This window comes from Coffea arabica, chromosome 2c (assembly GCF_036785885.1).
Source record: "Coffea arabica cultivar ET-39 chromosome 2c, Coffea Arabica ET-39 HiFi, whole genome shotgun sequence".
NCBI lineage: Eukaryota > Viridiplantae > Streptophyta > Magnoliopsida > Gentianales > Rubiaceae > Coffea > Coffea arabica.
This window is the reverse complement of record NC_092312.1, coordinates 16,486,239-16,499,568: the sequence shown is the minus strand read 5'-3', so window position 1 is coordinate 16,499,568 and position 13,330 is coordinate 16,486,239. Positions and strand designations below refer to the sequence as shown.

The 13,330-nt window shown below is 37.7% G+C and overlaps 1 protein-coding gene across 2 annotated transcripts; it reads left to right on the top strand.

Annotated features, from left to right (window-relative positions):
- Window positions 1-1,252: 1,252 nt before the first annotated feature.
- LOC140035101 (coatomer subunit gamma) lies at window positions 1,253-13,309 on the top strand. 2 transcript variants are annotated; one of them, XM_072074655.1, is made up of 18 exons: window positions 1,253-1,736; window positions 2,142-2,228; window positions 2,363-2,433; window positions 2,547-2,623; window positions 2,765-2,906; window positions 3,090-3,251; window positions 7,759-7,866; window positions 7,997-8,230; window positions 9,139-9,389; window positions 9,528-9,699; window positions 9,804-9,959; window positions 10,047-10,097; window positions 10,637-10,777; window positions 10,860-11,063; window positions 11,158-11,289; window positions 11,369-11,542; window positions 12,114-12,353; window positions 12,810-13,309. In XM_072074655.1, exons 1-18 carry the CDS (start codon window positions 1,268-1,270, stop codon window positions 13,002-13,004), a joined length of 3,066 nt encoding a protein of 1,021 aa, XP_071930756.1. In that variant the 5' UTR covers window positions 1,253-1,267; the 3' UTR covers window positions 13,005-13,309. The 2 variants fall into 2 exon arrangements, with proteins under 2 accessions (XP_071930756.1, XP_071930757.1); XM_072074656.1 differs by lacking the exons at window positions 1,253-1,736; window positions 2,142-2,228; window positions 2,363-2,433; ... (1 more) ...; window positions 2,765-2,906; window positions 3,090-3,251 and adding exons at window positions 5,187-5,429; window positions 5,887-5,984; window positions 6,105-6,155; ... (1 more) ...; window positions 6,934-7,134; window positions 7,215-7,316.
- The last annotated feature ends 21 nt before the right edge of the window (window positions 13,310-13,330 follow it).

Here is a 13,330-nt window from a genome sequence, read left to right as displayed (position 1 = left end):
CGCCGCCGCCGCCATCGCCTCCGCCGCCGTCGCCGTCGCCGCCGCCACCTCCATCTTCTGACGGTGACGACAACAAATCTCCACCCCCACCTTCCAAATCAAATGGAAATAAAGATGGTGACTCACCGCCACCTCCTCCACCTCCACCTCCACCACCTCCTCCTCCTCCTCCTCCGCCACCGCCGCATTCTGGCAAATCACTGCCAAAGTCCCACTCGCCACCGACATCCGACAACGGTAGCAGCGACTCTTATAACAGTCAAAAGGCTGTTATCGCGGGAGTTGCTGCTGGAGCGGGGCTGTTGCTCCTTATGATGATAGTCTTTTTGGTGTCGTGCGGGAGAAAGAAGAAGCGAAAGCCGCATGATCAAATGCAATACTACAGAGATAACTCCCGTGGAGCCGGAAGTACGTATTATTTCTCATTTTGTTCTCAACATTTCTACATTATTTGTCACCTGTGTTTGAGCTAATTATTTCTGGGGTAAAAAAAAAAAAATTAAGGAGATAATTTTTTAAAAACAAATTTTCTAAAGCAGATAATTTTTTTTTCAAGTATTGAAGTCAAGTTTTTATTGTTTCCTTTTTTAAAAAATATTTTTATTGGTCACGTGAAATGTAACATATTTTTCTCTAACATTTTCTGAAGAAAATGCAAAATTGGATCTCATTGTCATGGATATTTTAATCCAATAACTACTAATTAATATATATGAGCGCGCATATTTTTGTCCTTTAATTTTATCTCTCCGTTAGCTTTGACCATCAGTGTAGGGAGCAAAATGCTCAAAAATAAATTAGGGCACAAAGTGGCTTTGGAACCAACTCGTTAATTAAGGATTTACCCAAAAAATTAAGCATATTTTTGCATGCATCCAAAGGGCCTAACAATATATATATATATATGTATGTATATATGCTCTACGTACTACTATTAACCGTATCCGTGCAAAGAACGAAATTATTGAACAATTTCCTAGTTTTCGCTTACATTTTGCCAAGAGACTTAAAATAATTCTTGGTCCCAAATTTCTTATTAGTTGATGACCAAACATCATTCATTGATTGAAAAATTAATAAAAACGAGAAACAGGACAAAAGAATTACTCCTAGAAAACAATAAGAAAAGTGATGTGGACAGTAGTAGTAGAACAGCGGTTTCATTGCTAATCAAATCGAGAGCCACCATATTGTTGCAGGTGATTATTACAGCGGGCAACATGGGAACTGGAAAAACCATCCCCACAGTCAAGACCATGTTCTTAAGATGCCCCCAAGCACCAACGTGAGTTCAGAGCACGGGTGGCCAATAGCACCACCACCTCCCCCACCACCTATGGTTAGCAGCGATATGAGCTCTGCAGCTTATTCCGGCCCGCACAATCCACCTGTGCCACCGCCACACCCTGCCATTGCTCTCGGGTTCGCCCAGAGCAGCTTTACTTACGGTGATCTGGCAGCCGCGACGGGAGGATTCTCCAATGCTAATTTGTTAGGACAGGGTGGGTTTGGCTTCGTTCACAAGGGAGTCTTGCCAAATGGGAAGGAAATAGCGGTGAAGAGTCTCAAAGCTAACAGTGGGCAAGGGGAGAGGGAATTCCAAGCCGAAGTCGACATTATCAGTCGAGTCCATCACCGCCATTTGGTGTCTCTCGTTGGATATTGTATTGCCGGATCACAAAGGATGCTGGTTTACGAATTTGTTCCCAACAATACACTTGAGTATCACCTTCATGGTACGCTTGCATCTTTTATTTATTTGCTTTGATTTTGTATTTGGGTCGCAAATAGACTTGCATTCATTGTCTGCTAAATATACTAATACACACTCTTTACCCCAATGCAATAAGTTTGTGTAGATGCAATTATTAATCGTTACCTTTGAGCTTCAGTTTTTCTCTTCTTTTTTCTTGAAAATAAGAGTCGCAGTTCATGACAGAATGCCCATTAGCTATAGCTTGTTTCTATATCTGCCTCTTTAATATATATATATATATATATATATATATATATATATATATATATATATGAAGAAGAAGAAGAAGAAGAACAGCAACAACAACATGAAGAATGGCCCGCAAGAAGGATTCATGATCAAGAATATGTGTGATTCACTAGTAATATATTCGTGAATATTGCAGGACCCGGTCGCCCTGTCATGGACTGGCCATCTAGGATCAAAATTGCCCTTGGATCGGCCAAAGGTTTTGCTTACCTGCATGAAGATTGTAAGTTGTCATGCTTATTCTCTCTGCATGGTTGGAGGACTGTGCTGCTAGTTGCTCGCGACTCTCAAATTCCTTGTTAAATGTTTGGCCGCTTAATAATTTCAAGTCTTGACTGATCCATTTGCCATTTTCAGGCCACCCTCGCATTATCCACAGAGACATTAAAGCATCAAATATTTTACTTGACAATAACTTTGAAGCTAAGGTATCTTGAGTATTGATGGTTATACTTCATTTTTTTTTTCCTCTCTGCATTGCTAGTACGATGGACGAGTCACTTATAAATAATTGTACTTTTTTTCATAATTATTTAATTAGGTGGCTGATTTTGGACTGGCTAAGCTTTCTTCTGATAATTACACGCACGTCTCAACCCGCATCATGGGAACGTTTGGGTAAGCAGTTTGATTGAGCTCTTTTATAAACTACAAACTATACTTAATCAACAACCCTTTGTAGGCATTGCGATGCATTATTATGGTTAACGTCTTAATTTGGTGAATTGCGAGCGAAAATTAATGGATCTAAAAATGCAGGTACTTGGCTCCTGAGTACGCCGCAAGCGGGAAGCTCACTGAGAAATCTGATGTCTACTCTTACGGAGTTGTGCTCCTGGAGCTTATTACTGGAAGACGCCCTGTGGATGTCAGCAGTGATGACGATAGCTTAGTTGACTGGGTAGGAGCCATTCTACTTTCAATCTCTGATTATGTATATGTCTACAGGATAAAAGTTGGTACAATAGAAAATGGTGATCTTAAAAATTGTATGAATTTCTTACACGCACCTAAATGACAACAATGAAAAGTGTCCAAGATTCATACCCGCTATCTGAGTACGTCATTTTGTTGGTTCACGCAGGCACGACCTATACTGGGGCAAGTGATAGATGGTGGAAGCTTTGAAGAATTGGTGGATCCAAATTTGGGAGACAAATATGATCCTTCGGAGATGATGCGCATGGTTGCCTGTGCTGCTGCATGCATCAGACATTCTGCAAGGAGACGTCCAAAAATGAGCCAGGTTCATTTTAATCGTACTTGAGATTACGCACAGATGATCAAGGAATTGGAAGAATCCAACTGATGATTTGATCTATATGTATATTTATATGAATGTCCAGATTGTTCGCGCACTGGAAGGCGATGTATCACTGGAAGATCTAAATGAAGGAGTGAAACCTGGACACAGTGCATTGTTTGGCTCCAGTAGCAGTTCTGAGTACGATAGCTCATACCACACTGACCTAAAAAAGTTCATGAAGAAGACAGGATTGTCTAGCCAAGAATTCACAAGTAGTGAGCATGGGGAGTACGCCCATTCTAGTGGTGAATCACAAGAAATCCATCCCAGGACTAGGAGCCGAGGCCACACACCTTGAATCGACAAACCTACATTCCCAAATCCCCCGGTTCGTGAGAAGGAGGAGGAGGAGGAGGAGGAGGAGAAGGAGATCCCCAGTTTTCCCAAAAATTCAATCTTTACAGAACAACGTTAATGCATCACGAAGTATTTAGTTATAGTCAATATTATGAACTCATTTACAATGCTGACGTACGACACACCCCCAACAACTCCTTCCCCCCCCCCCCCCCCCCCCCCCCCCCCAAAAAAAAAAAAAAAAACCATCCCAAAGTATGTTCGGATGGTAGTGAAGGCACCAATATGCAGCTGTAATAGTTTTGAATTTATGTTCACTGACGTTGTGCTCATCTTTGCATCACAATACTGGGTTCTGGTTGATCAATGTGGATTCAAATCTTTTCTTTAATGTATAAACGATGTTTTTTATATTTGTCAGTGAATTTGTTCAGGGATGATAGTAACTTCATTATGTATGCGCGCCCTTCTTATCTTGATCTGGCCGCATAACTATGACAAAATTGTCAAAATGGAGGAAATAACAGAACTCATTCCTTTGAAATCTGAAGTCATTAAATTATTGAGTTATTAAATAGTAAATCTAATACATTTGAGTGAATATCATATTAAATAATAAATAAATATCTTATTACTTATTTTTTGGAAGCAAGTTAGAACTGAATCTGTTATGTTATGCATATTCTCATTATCGAGGTTAACGTAACAACAATTTACAAAAAAACTATTCAAAAATTTCTTACCAACAATAAATACTCAATTTTGTCTCTAATTGAGAAAAATATTGTCCATTGCAAGATAAAAACAACCGTAGAAGCTCATACAAATATAAGGTTATATTTCGTCCAGTAATAAAGAAAATTGTTATCTCTTTTATAAAATACATTTGGTATCTCTTTTATTTGTTTCTCAAGATAAATGGTTTTACTCACACAAAACATACCCGATTTCTCTATTTTTTGTACTATAATAAATCTTCTATTTAGGGATGCAAATGACTTGAGTTTAATCCAGTAACTCTCGAATTTGTTTGGTCAAGACCTAAGGTCAAACTAGCATTGACAGAGTTTGACCTTGAGTTTGAGTAGTTCGAACTATTTGACGGTTGAATTCGAGTTTAATATGTGAAACTTGAAAGTCGTTGAGTTTAATCGAGATTCACATATATATGTCTTTTTAATTTATTAGTATAAAATGGTTATTTTGTTCCTTATTTAAAATTATATAACATATAAATTTATATTTCTTAAATTCGATTGGACTCGATAAGCATGAGTTCAAGTAATACAAAATAAATCAAACTCAAACTCGAGTCTAGCTTTCAAGAGTTCGATTAGTTTGAATTCAAATTTAAGTCTAAGTTTTTTAACTCAAGACCCTAGTTTGACCAGGACTAGTTTCCTTAATTTCACCTTTTTTTTTTAATGGGCTAAATTATATAATCTACTATCGAAACTTTTTTGGAACTCATCCACTAATTTTGACTTCTTCATTAAGTTACTGTCCAATTCCTTCAAAAAAAAAAAAGAAAAAAAAGTTACTGTCCAGGGAAACTAATTTGTACGACGTCGACCAAACAGAGATCTGCGATTCGACTTCACTCTCCCAGCCGATATAAGTATACAGAAAAGAGAGAAGGCGGAAGCGAAGAGATCTGCAAATTCCCTTCATATATCTGCTTGTGTACGTGTGTTCAGTTGTACTCAACTGAATAAATCGAGCTCTGTAATTTTTAGTCTCTCAATTGAATCTCCACAGATCTCACTTATCCCCAAATGGCTCAGCCTCTCGTGAAGAAGGACGACGATCGCGACGACGAAAGTACTACTCTACAATTTAATCGTTTTCTTTTAATTGTACAGCAATTCGTATTTAGTGCTCATTTTTCAGATCTGCATTTTCATAATTTAGCTTCCCCCCCCCCCTTAAACCAATTTACCCTAGCGTTATTGATCCCTTGCGAATTGATTACGTTATAATTCCGTTTCTTCTCCGTCCCCCTCCTAACCAACACAAGGTTTGGCGTATATTTTGAATTGGTCGTTTGTGCTGTTATTGTTAATACCTGGAACATCTATTTTGAAGTTGAAATACTGGTCCTGCGGATTTATTTACTATTTGTATTTGTAGCCCTGGGTTAGTTCTTCACTACATTAATTTCGATGAGATCGATTAATTTTGGCTCAGATCTGCTTTAGCCTTGGGAATTTGTTTGAACCTTGCTGAGTTTAGCAGTCAATGAAATGCGATGTTGTAATTTTGATTCTTTAATCTGTAGTGGATTACTCTCCATTCATGGGGATCGAGAAGGGTGCTGTTCTGCAGGAAGCGAGGGTCTTTAATGATCCTCAATTGGATCCTAGGAGATGTTCACAGGTCCAGTTTTCAGCCTGCCTTGTTACCTGATATTGATTTCGGTTGTCGTTTCTGTTGCTAATTTCTTTTAGGCAATTAACTCAAACTAAGTTCTGATGGTCTGTTTGTTTGTTTTTCCAGGTTATCACAAAGCTTTTGTATCTACTCAATCAGGGAGAGACCTTTACAAAGGTTAATTTCAAAAGCCAATACTTTTATGGCTTATCACTATTATGCATTTATGGCAATTGAGCATGTCTAGATCATGTTTTTCAGGATTATCGTTAACTATAACTGAACCTTGACATTTTATGCTTGCTAGCATGTTAATGTGGTTGTTGTACGAGGTTTAGTTAATTTGTTTTGTCTTCATTATTTATGATCTGTTTTCTTGATATAACATGAACTTGATATTCCATCCTTATGACTTCTCAGTTACTAATTATGATGCTTCTGATACTTTAAAAGTAAATTCCCCTTGTCTAAGTTAGTGGAGAAAAGAGATATCAACATATTGATATAAACGGGTTTGGAATATTTCTTGTGCCTTAAATTTGCGACTCATTTGTTATTTGACTCTCATAAAGACTAAGTTGTTTTTCCAATCGCATGAACTTGTTCATGCTAATCTACTCAAATTGTTTCAATCTGCATGTTCATCTTTACAGCATTTCATGGAAGTTAACCTCATTCGTGATTGAGGATACATTCTCGTTTCTGATTGAGAGTACATTTTTTACCTCATATTTACAGATTGAAGCTACTGAAGTGTTTTTTGCTGTCACAAAGCTTTTTCAATCAAAGGATGTTGGTTTGAGGAGAATGGTCTACTTGATGATAAAAGAATTGTCCCCATCAGCAGATGAGGTCCTTGCATTCTCCCTTCGATCCTGCTTTTACTTTTTGTTGTATACTCGTATTTTTTCCTGAAGGATTGGAACTTGACGTGTTACCTATTTTGGAATAACAGGTTATTATCGTTACCAGCTCCCTCATGAAGGATATGAATAGCAGAACTGACATGTATAGAGCAAATGCAATTCGTGTCCTCTGCCGGATCACCGATGGAACACTCCTCACGCAAATTGAGAGATACTTGAAACAGGCCATTGTTGACAAAAACCCTGTTGTTGCAAGTGCTGCCCTTGTCAGTGGGATTCATTTGCTACAGGTATGGTTGCAGCTTCTGAAATTATTTCTATTTGTGAATTCACAAGAATATCAGATTGGTGATTCATGATTTTTTGGCAGACAAATCCTGAGATTGTCAAAAGGTGGAGCAATGAGGTGCAAGAAGCTGTCCAATCTAGGGCTGCTTTAGTGCAGTTCCACGCACTTGGTTTGCTACATCAGGTATCAGTTCTTGTGATTTTGGTTCCAAGAGTTATGTTCTTGCTTTTTTCGCTAAGATTAGGCCATTGAGAAAGCAAATATACTAGTGCAGTTTAGACCTAGAATTGTTTCACAAACAGACTAAATTTGCATGTTATGAATCACATTTATATGGCAAATAAAGAAGGTTATCTTGTCGTTTTAGATTGGGTTGAAGCAATTGCTGCTATACTTTGCCTGAAATTTGTGGAGATAGTTTCTTTTTCTTCGTTTGATAGGTGGTCTTGCAGTTTCACTTACTTTAATTAATGAAGTCAAATTGTTTTAGTAGTGGATCACTCGGGGAAATAATATTTTCTTAATGGTTATGGTTCTGGAATAATATTTTGATAATGACTCAAGGAAATACATTTGACATGTGCGCAGCAAAGACATAACTTCATGACTTGTGCTGAACTTGCAGATACGTCAAAATGATCGTTTAGCTGTTAGCAAACTAGTTACCAGCTTGACAAGGGGGACTGTTCGTTCTCCATTGGCCCAATGCCTTTTGATTCGTTATACCAGTCAAGTAAGTATCTTGTTAAATTTGTTGATTTCTATTGTCATCCCGTTTGATTGTGGTTGTTGCTATGGGGTTCTTTCAGTTTAGTTCCACTTCTCATTATTGATGGGGTGTTTTGTTATTGGTATGTGTTTAGGTCATCAGGGAATCAGGCATGAACAACCAAACGGGTGAGCGTCCATTCTATGATTATCTTGAGGGTTGTCTGCGACATAAAGCAGAAATGGTTATTTTTGAAGCAGCGAGGGCAATCACAGAGTTGAGTGGTGTGACCAGTCGGGAATTAAATCCTGCAATAACTGTCCTACAACTCTTTTTAAGTTCTTCCAAGCCAGTACTTCGATTTGCTGCTGTTCGTACTCTTAATAAGGTGAATTTTGTAATTAACTTTATTAGGATACCTTGTCTGTGTTTCTTATTTATTTAGCTTTCTATAATGGGGTATAATTTTGTGCTTTATTTCTATTTGTATCATGAATCAGTATATTGTAACTTCTTAGTAGGTCTTACCAGTATGATCTTGATGTAGAAACTTTCTTTCAAGACAAAGAAATTGAACATGGAATTATCACAATGGACCGTGGCAAATTTAGACACAAAGCAAGGGATTTGACAAAGTGATAAGGTTGATCTTCCCTGGTACTAAATAATTTGGGCAGGCCAATGAGCATTAAATTGCATATAGATATTATGGTTTGAGGGTTTTATCTGTTTTTTGGTTGTTTTGAGTTATTATTTTTTTTCTTCGATTCTGGTATTCTGGTGCTCTTGGAGTCTAGCTATGGATAACTGCAATTAGGCTCTTTGATAATTTGAAATAAGTTGGCGCCCTCTGGCTTCCTCTGCCATTTTGAAGAAATAGCTAAGTGAGCCCATGGCTGTGAAAGCTATCTAGAAAATTTTTAGGCTGAATTTATGTGGTTCTTTTATACTGGTTTAATCATACATAACCATGCAATATAGTAAGAAAATTGAATATTTTCCTTTTTTTCCTCTTCCCCTTTCCAGGCTTTGTTTTCTACCTTGTTCATAATCCAAATTGCTCATTAGTAAACAAAATTGACTTGGGGAGGCACTGTGGGCTTGGCAGGGGAGGGTTGATAGCTAAAGAATGAAATTCAGTATTCCCTCAGTTCTTAAAGTAGTCTATAGTAACATGTACTCTGTAGGTATATTATCTGAGTTTGCTTTGCTTTCATATCAACAGTTGCTGGTTTTTTGTGCTTGACATGTCACAATCATTCTGTACAATGGCATATTTGCTTTTGCTTTGTGCAGGTAGCAATGACTCATCCAACAGCTGTAACAAACTGCAATATAGACATGGAGAGCTTGATTTCTGACCAAAACAGGAGCATAGCCACTCTGGCCATAACCACTCTACTAAAAACAGGGAATGAATCCAGTGTTGATCGATTGATGAAACAGATTACAAATTTTATGTCTGACATTGCTGATGAGTTCAAGATTGTTGTGGTAGAGGCCATCAGATCATTGTGTTTAAAGTTCCCCCTCAAGTATAGATCTCTGTGAGTGTTCTATAAGTTACTGCAAAGAACTTGAGAATGACATACTTAGATGTATCTTATCTCTTTGATTCATATCTACCCTTATGATATTCATGCTTCTGCTTTTTGTAAAACATATTTCTTTTGTCATTTCTCTAGGATGAACTTTTTAAGCAATATTTTGAGGGAAGAAGGTGGATTTGACTACAAAAAGGCAATTGTTGACTCAATCGTGATCCTCATTAGAGATATTCCAGATGCTAAAGAAAGTGGGCTACTACACTTGTGTGAATTCATTGAGGATTGTGAATTTACATATCTTTCTACTCAGGTTGTCCATCTTTCCATTTGTGGTATTAACCCTGTTCTTTGCAATTTCTCCTTGTTCAAGTTAGTATGTATCGTTTGTTGTGCTGACTAGAGTTTTCTTTTTAGATCCTTCACTTTCTTGGAAATGAAGGACCAAAAACCTCGGATCCAAGCAAATATATCCGTTACATATACAATCGGGTAATATTGGAAAATGCAACTGTTCGGGCTGCTGCTGTTAGCACACTGGCAAAGTTTGGTGCTATGGTTGATTCACTGAAGGTAGAAGTGTTTTCTTTGCTCGCAAAGACATTTTCTGTTGTGATTCATTTTATTAACCTGGGTGCAGCATTTGGCTTTTTGTTGCAGCCCCGTATTTTCATTTTGTTGAAGCGCTGCCTCTTTGACAATGATGATGAGGTATGCCGTGTTGTGCTATATTGACTTTGTTTTAGGTAGTGACATTGTAATTTACCCTAATGAGTTTTATGATATATATTCTTATATATGGAGCCTGCCTTACATATTACTTATTTTGTTCAAGTGTAGCTATTTTTTTTAGGTAGAATGTACAAGTTTTAGCTTATTATACTTAGTTGATTTTAATTGAGTGAAATTGCTCAGTATCAAAAGGTGATGTCTTCTTATTTTTTGATCTTGTCTACTGGAAAAGTTATTCTTTTATCTGGTCAGGATTCATTGTGCTTGTCTTCTCTCATCACTATTTGGCTCCATTGCTTTGTATTTGCTTGTTATTAGTTGCCATAGTGAGAGAACTTTTTGAAATAATGCTTTCATCGACATGTCCCAATTTTTGTATGCCTCTAGTCACAATAGGACTGTAGGTAGAAAGGAGTTATATTTCTTTTCTTTTAGCGTTGTTTGTTTGTTTTGTCTTGTGCACTAATTTATGCTGATTACTCTCTGAAAAGATGTTATTTATTCCACTGTGGTTGCAGGTTCGTGATAGAGCTACACTTTACTTAAATACTCTTGGAGGTGATGGTTCTGTTGTTGAAACCGAAGGTGAAGTGAAGGAGTTCTTGTTTGGCTCATTTGATGTCCCGTTATCCAATATGGAGACAAGTTTGAAGAATTATGTGAGTCTGCTACTAAGTTTCTTTTCTTTTGCGCATGGTTGATGACTATCAGATGTAATTTCCTTGTTATTTCTCTTAACAGATCCAGGATCCTTCTGAAGAATCTTTTGATATTAATTCTGTTCCAAAGGAGGTTAAATCTCAGCCTCTTGCAGAGAAAAAAGCCCCAGGTAAAAAACCAACAGGACTGGGTGCTCCTCCTAGTGCTCCCGCTTCTGCAGCTGATGCTTATGAGAAGCTGTTACTCTCCATTCCTGAATTTGCAACCTTTGGGAAGCTTTTCAAGGTCATAATATGTGATTTCTGTTATATTGACTTGTTTATTGTGATCAACTAAGATTTTGCTAATCAACTATTTGCAATTTATCTTGTAAAACCAGTCATCAGCACCAGTGGAGCTTACAGAAGCTGAAACTGAATATGCAGTTAATGTTGTCAAGCACATCTTCGATAACCATGTTGTGTTACAGTATAACTGCACCAATACAATCCCTGAGCAATTGTTGGAAAATGTAATATGAAATTGCATAGTTCTTCATGTCTTTTGGTTTAGTTTCGTACTCCTTTTAATTTTTCTGTGCCTTTTGCCAGGTTATTGTGGTTGTGGATGCTTCAGATGCTGAGGAATTTGCTGAAATTGCATCCAAACCTTTAAGGTCGCTCCCATATGATTCACCGGGGCAGATATTTGTTGCATTTGAGAAGCCAGGAGGAGTCCCTGCTGTTGGAAAATTCTCAAACGTGTTGCGTTTTATTGTTAAAGAGGTAGTTTCTTCTCATTAAATCTAAACATGTTTTCTTTGCAATGATTAACATTTGATTCCTATGTTTATTAGGGATGTCCCGGTGTCTAGATTAGCAAGTAGATGTCTTGTAACCGTCTCTTCAAGAATGGGAAACTGAATCTCAGGCTTGACATTTTAAAGTGAACTGTTAATTTGTTTGGATGCAAATAAGGAATCTTTATTGTTTTATTTTTGGTGAATATGGCCACAAAAGCTTAAAAACTGTGTTGGTGTGATGTTTCCACTTCATCCATCACATTTTCAATCTGGAAAAGCATTACAGGTTTCTTGTTTATTATACTGCAAAGTCATTGGAACGCTCATGTCTCGACTTAAGTGATCAGCTACTTTTGAATAGACGCAGCAACTTATATATTGCTTGTACCAGTCAGTAGAGTAACTTGTCTACAAATAATATCCATAGAATATCACTTAAGAAATGCTGTTTTGACTGCTCTAGCGCTTAAATTTTATCACAATACCGACAGTCAACTGAGGAGGGCTCCATTAATCAATTATTCCCTGCTTATCGACTTGGATTGTGCTGCTAGGTTGATCCATCTACCGGTGAGGCAGAAGAAGATGGTGTAGAAGATGAATACCAGCTAGAGGATCTTGAAGTTGTTGCAGCAGATTATATGCTCAAAGTGGGGGTCTCCAATTTCAAAAATGCATGGGAAAGCATGGGTTCAGATTTTGAGCGGCTTGAGGAATATGGTCTTGGCCCAAGGGATAGCCTGACAGAAGCTGTGAATGCAGTCATTAGTCTTCTTGGCATGCAACCCTGTGAGGTGAGTCTTTTTATGGTTGACATTTGTGCAACAGTTAGCAGCTCTCTAATGAAGTAGGGTGAAGCTTTTTGGGAATGCTATCTATTGCTGTTGCTTTTCTGCAGTCAATTAAGAAATCCGTGACATATGAATTCTTTCCTTGAAACCAGAAATTGGGAGTATCTTGATGTTGCTATTCTTTTCCAGTCACTCCTCGGTTCTACTTCTTGTCTTTGCAATGTTTATCTCCTTGTTCTTCCTCTGTTTCTGCTAATGATGCCTTTTGGGTTTGGGGTGGTAGCGTTCGCCCTTTGCCTCTTTATCGTAGAGGTTAACAGTGTGGATTAGTTAGGCTAATGAGAACAGCTCTCTTCCATTTGCTTTTTGTAAACCCCAATATGTGGACCTGAAATAGAATATACAATGGAGTTAGCCTTGATGCTAAGAGTGTAATCATGTTTCTTTTTCTGGTTGCAGGGCACTGAAGTTGTAGCGACCAATTCAAGATCACATACATGTTTATTGTCTGGCGTGTTCATCGGCAATGTCAAGGTGCTTGTTCGGTTGTCTTTCGGAATTGATGCACAGAAAGAAGTTGCGATGAAATTGGTAGTCAGATCCGAGGATGAATCTGTTTGTGTTGCCATACATGAAATTGTTGCAAGCGGCTAGATCGTTAAGTTGACAGGAAATGGTCTACTCATTCATGTTAAATAGGCAAATTGGACTATTCAAATTATTCTTCAGGCTGAGAACTAGACAATGTGCGGACGGAGGGGAATACAGCTTACTGATGCGATCAATCACTACAGTCAGTTTCCTTTTTGCTTGGAAGAGTCTTAGGAGTGGAATCAATTTCAATATATGAATTTTGAATTAATAGCCTTACTTTTCCTTTGTACTATTGCCATTTTGATATTTGGCAAATTGCCTTGTGTAGTATTCATTTATGAAATTTAGGGACCGGATGGCTTTCACTTTGGCGTGCATATGCAGAT

What these genes read in the sequence shown, in the direction of transcription:
- LOC140035101 (XM_072074655.1), top strand. Translation starts at nt 1,268, where the DNA reads ATGCCCCCAAGCACCAACGTGAGTTCAGAGCACGGGTGGCCAATAGCA. An exon ending in CCTTTGGGAAGCTTTTCAAG is followed by an intron (nt 11,064 to 11,157) that starts GTCATAATATGT and finishes TTGTAAAACCAG; the next exon opens with TCATCAGCACCAGTGGAGCT. An exon ending in TTGGCATGCAACCCTGTGAG is followed by an intron (nt 12,354 to 12,809) that starts GTGAGTCTTTTT and finishes TTCTGGTTGCAG; the next exon opens with GGCACTGAAGTTGTAGCGAC.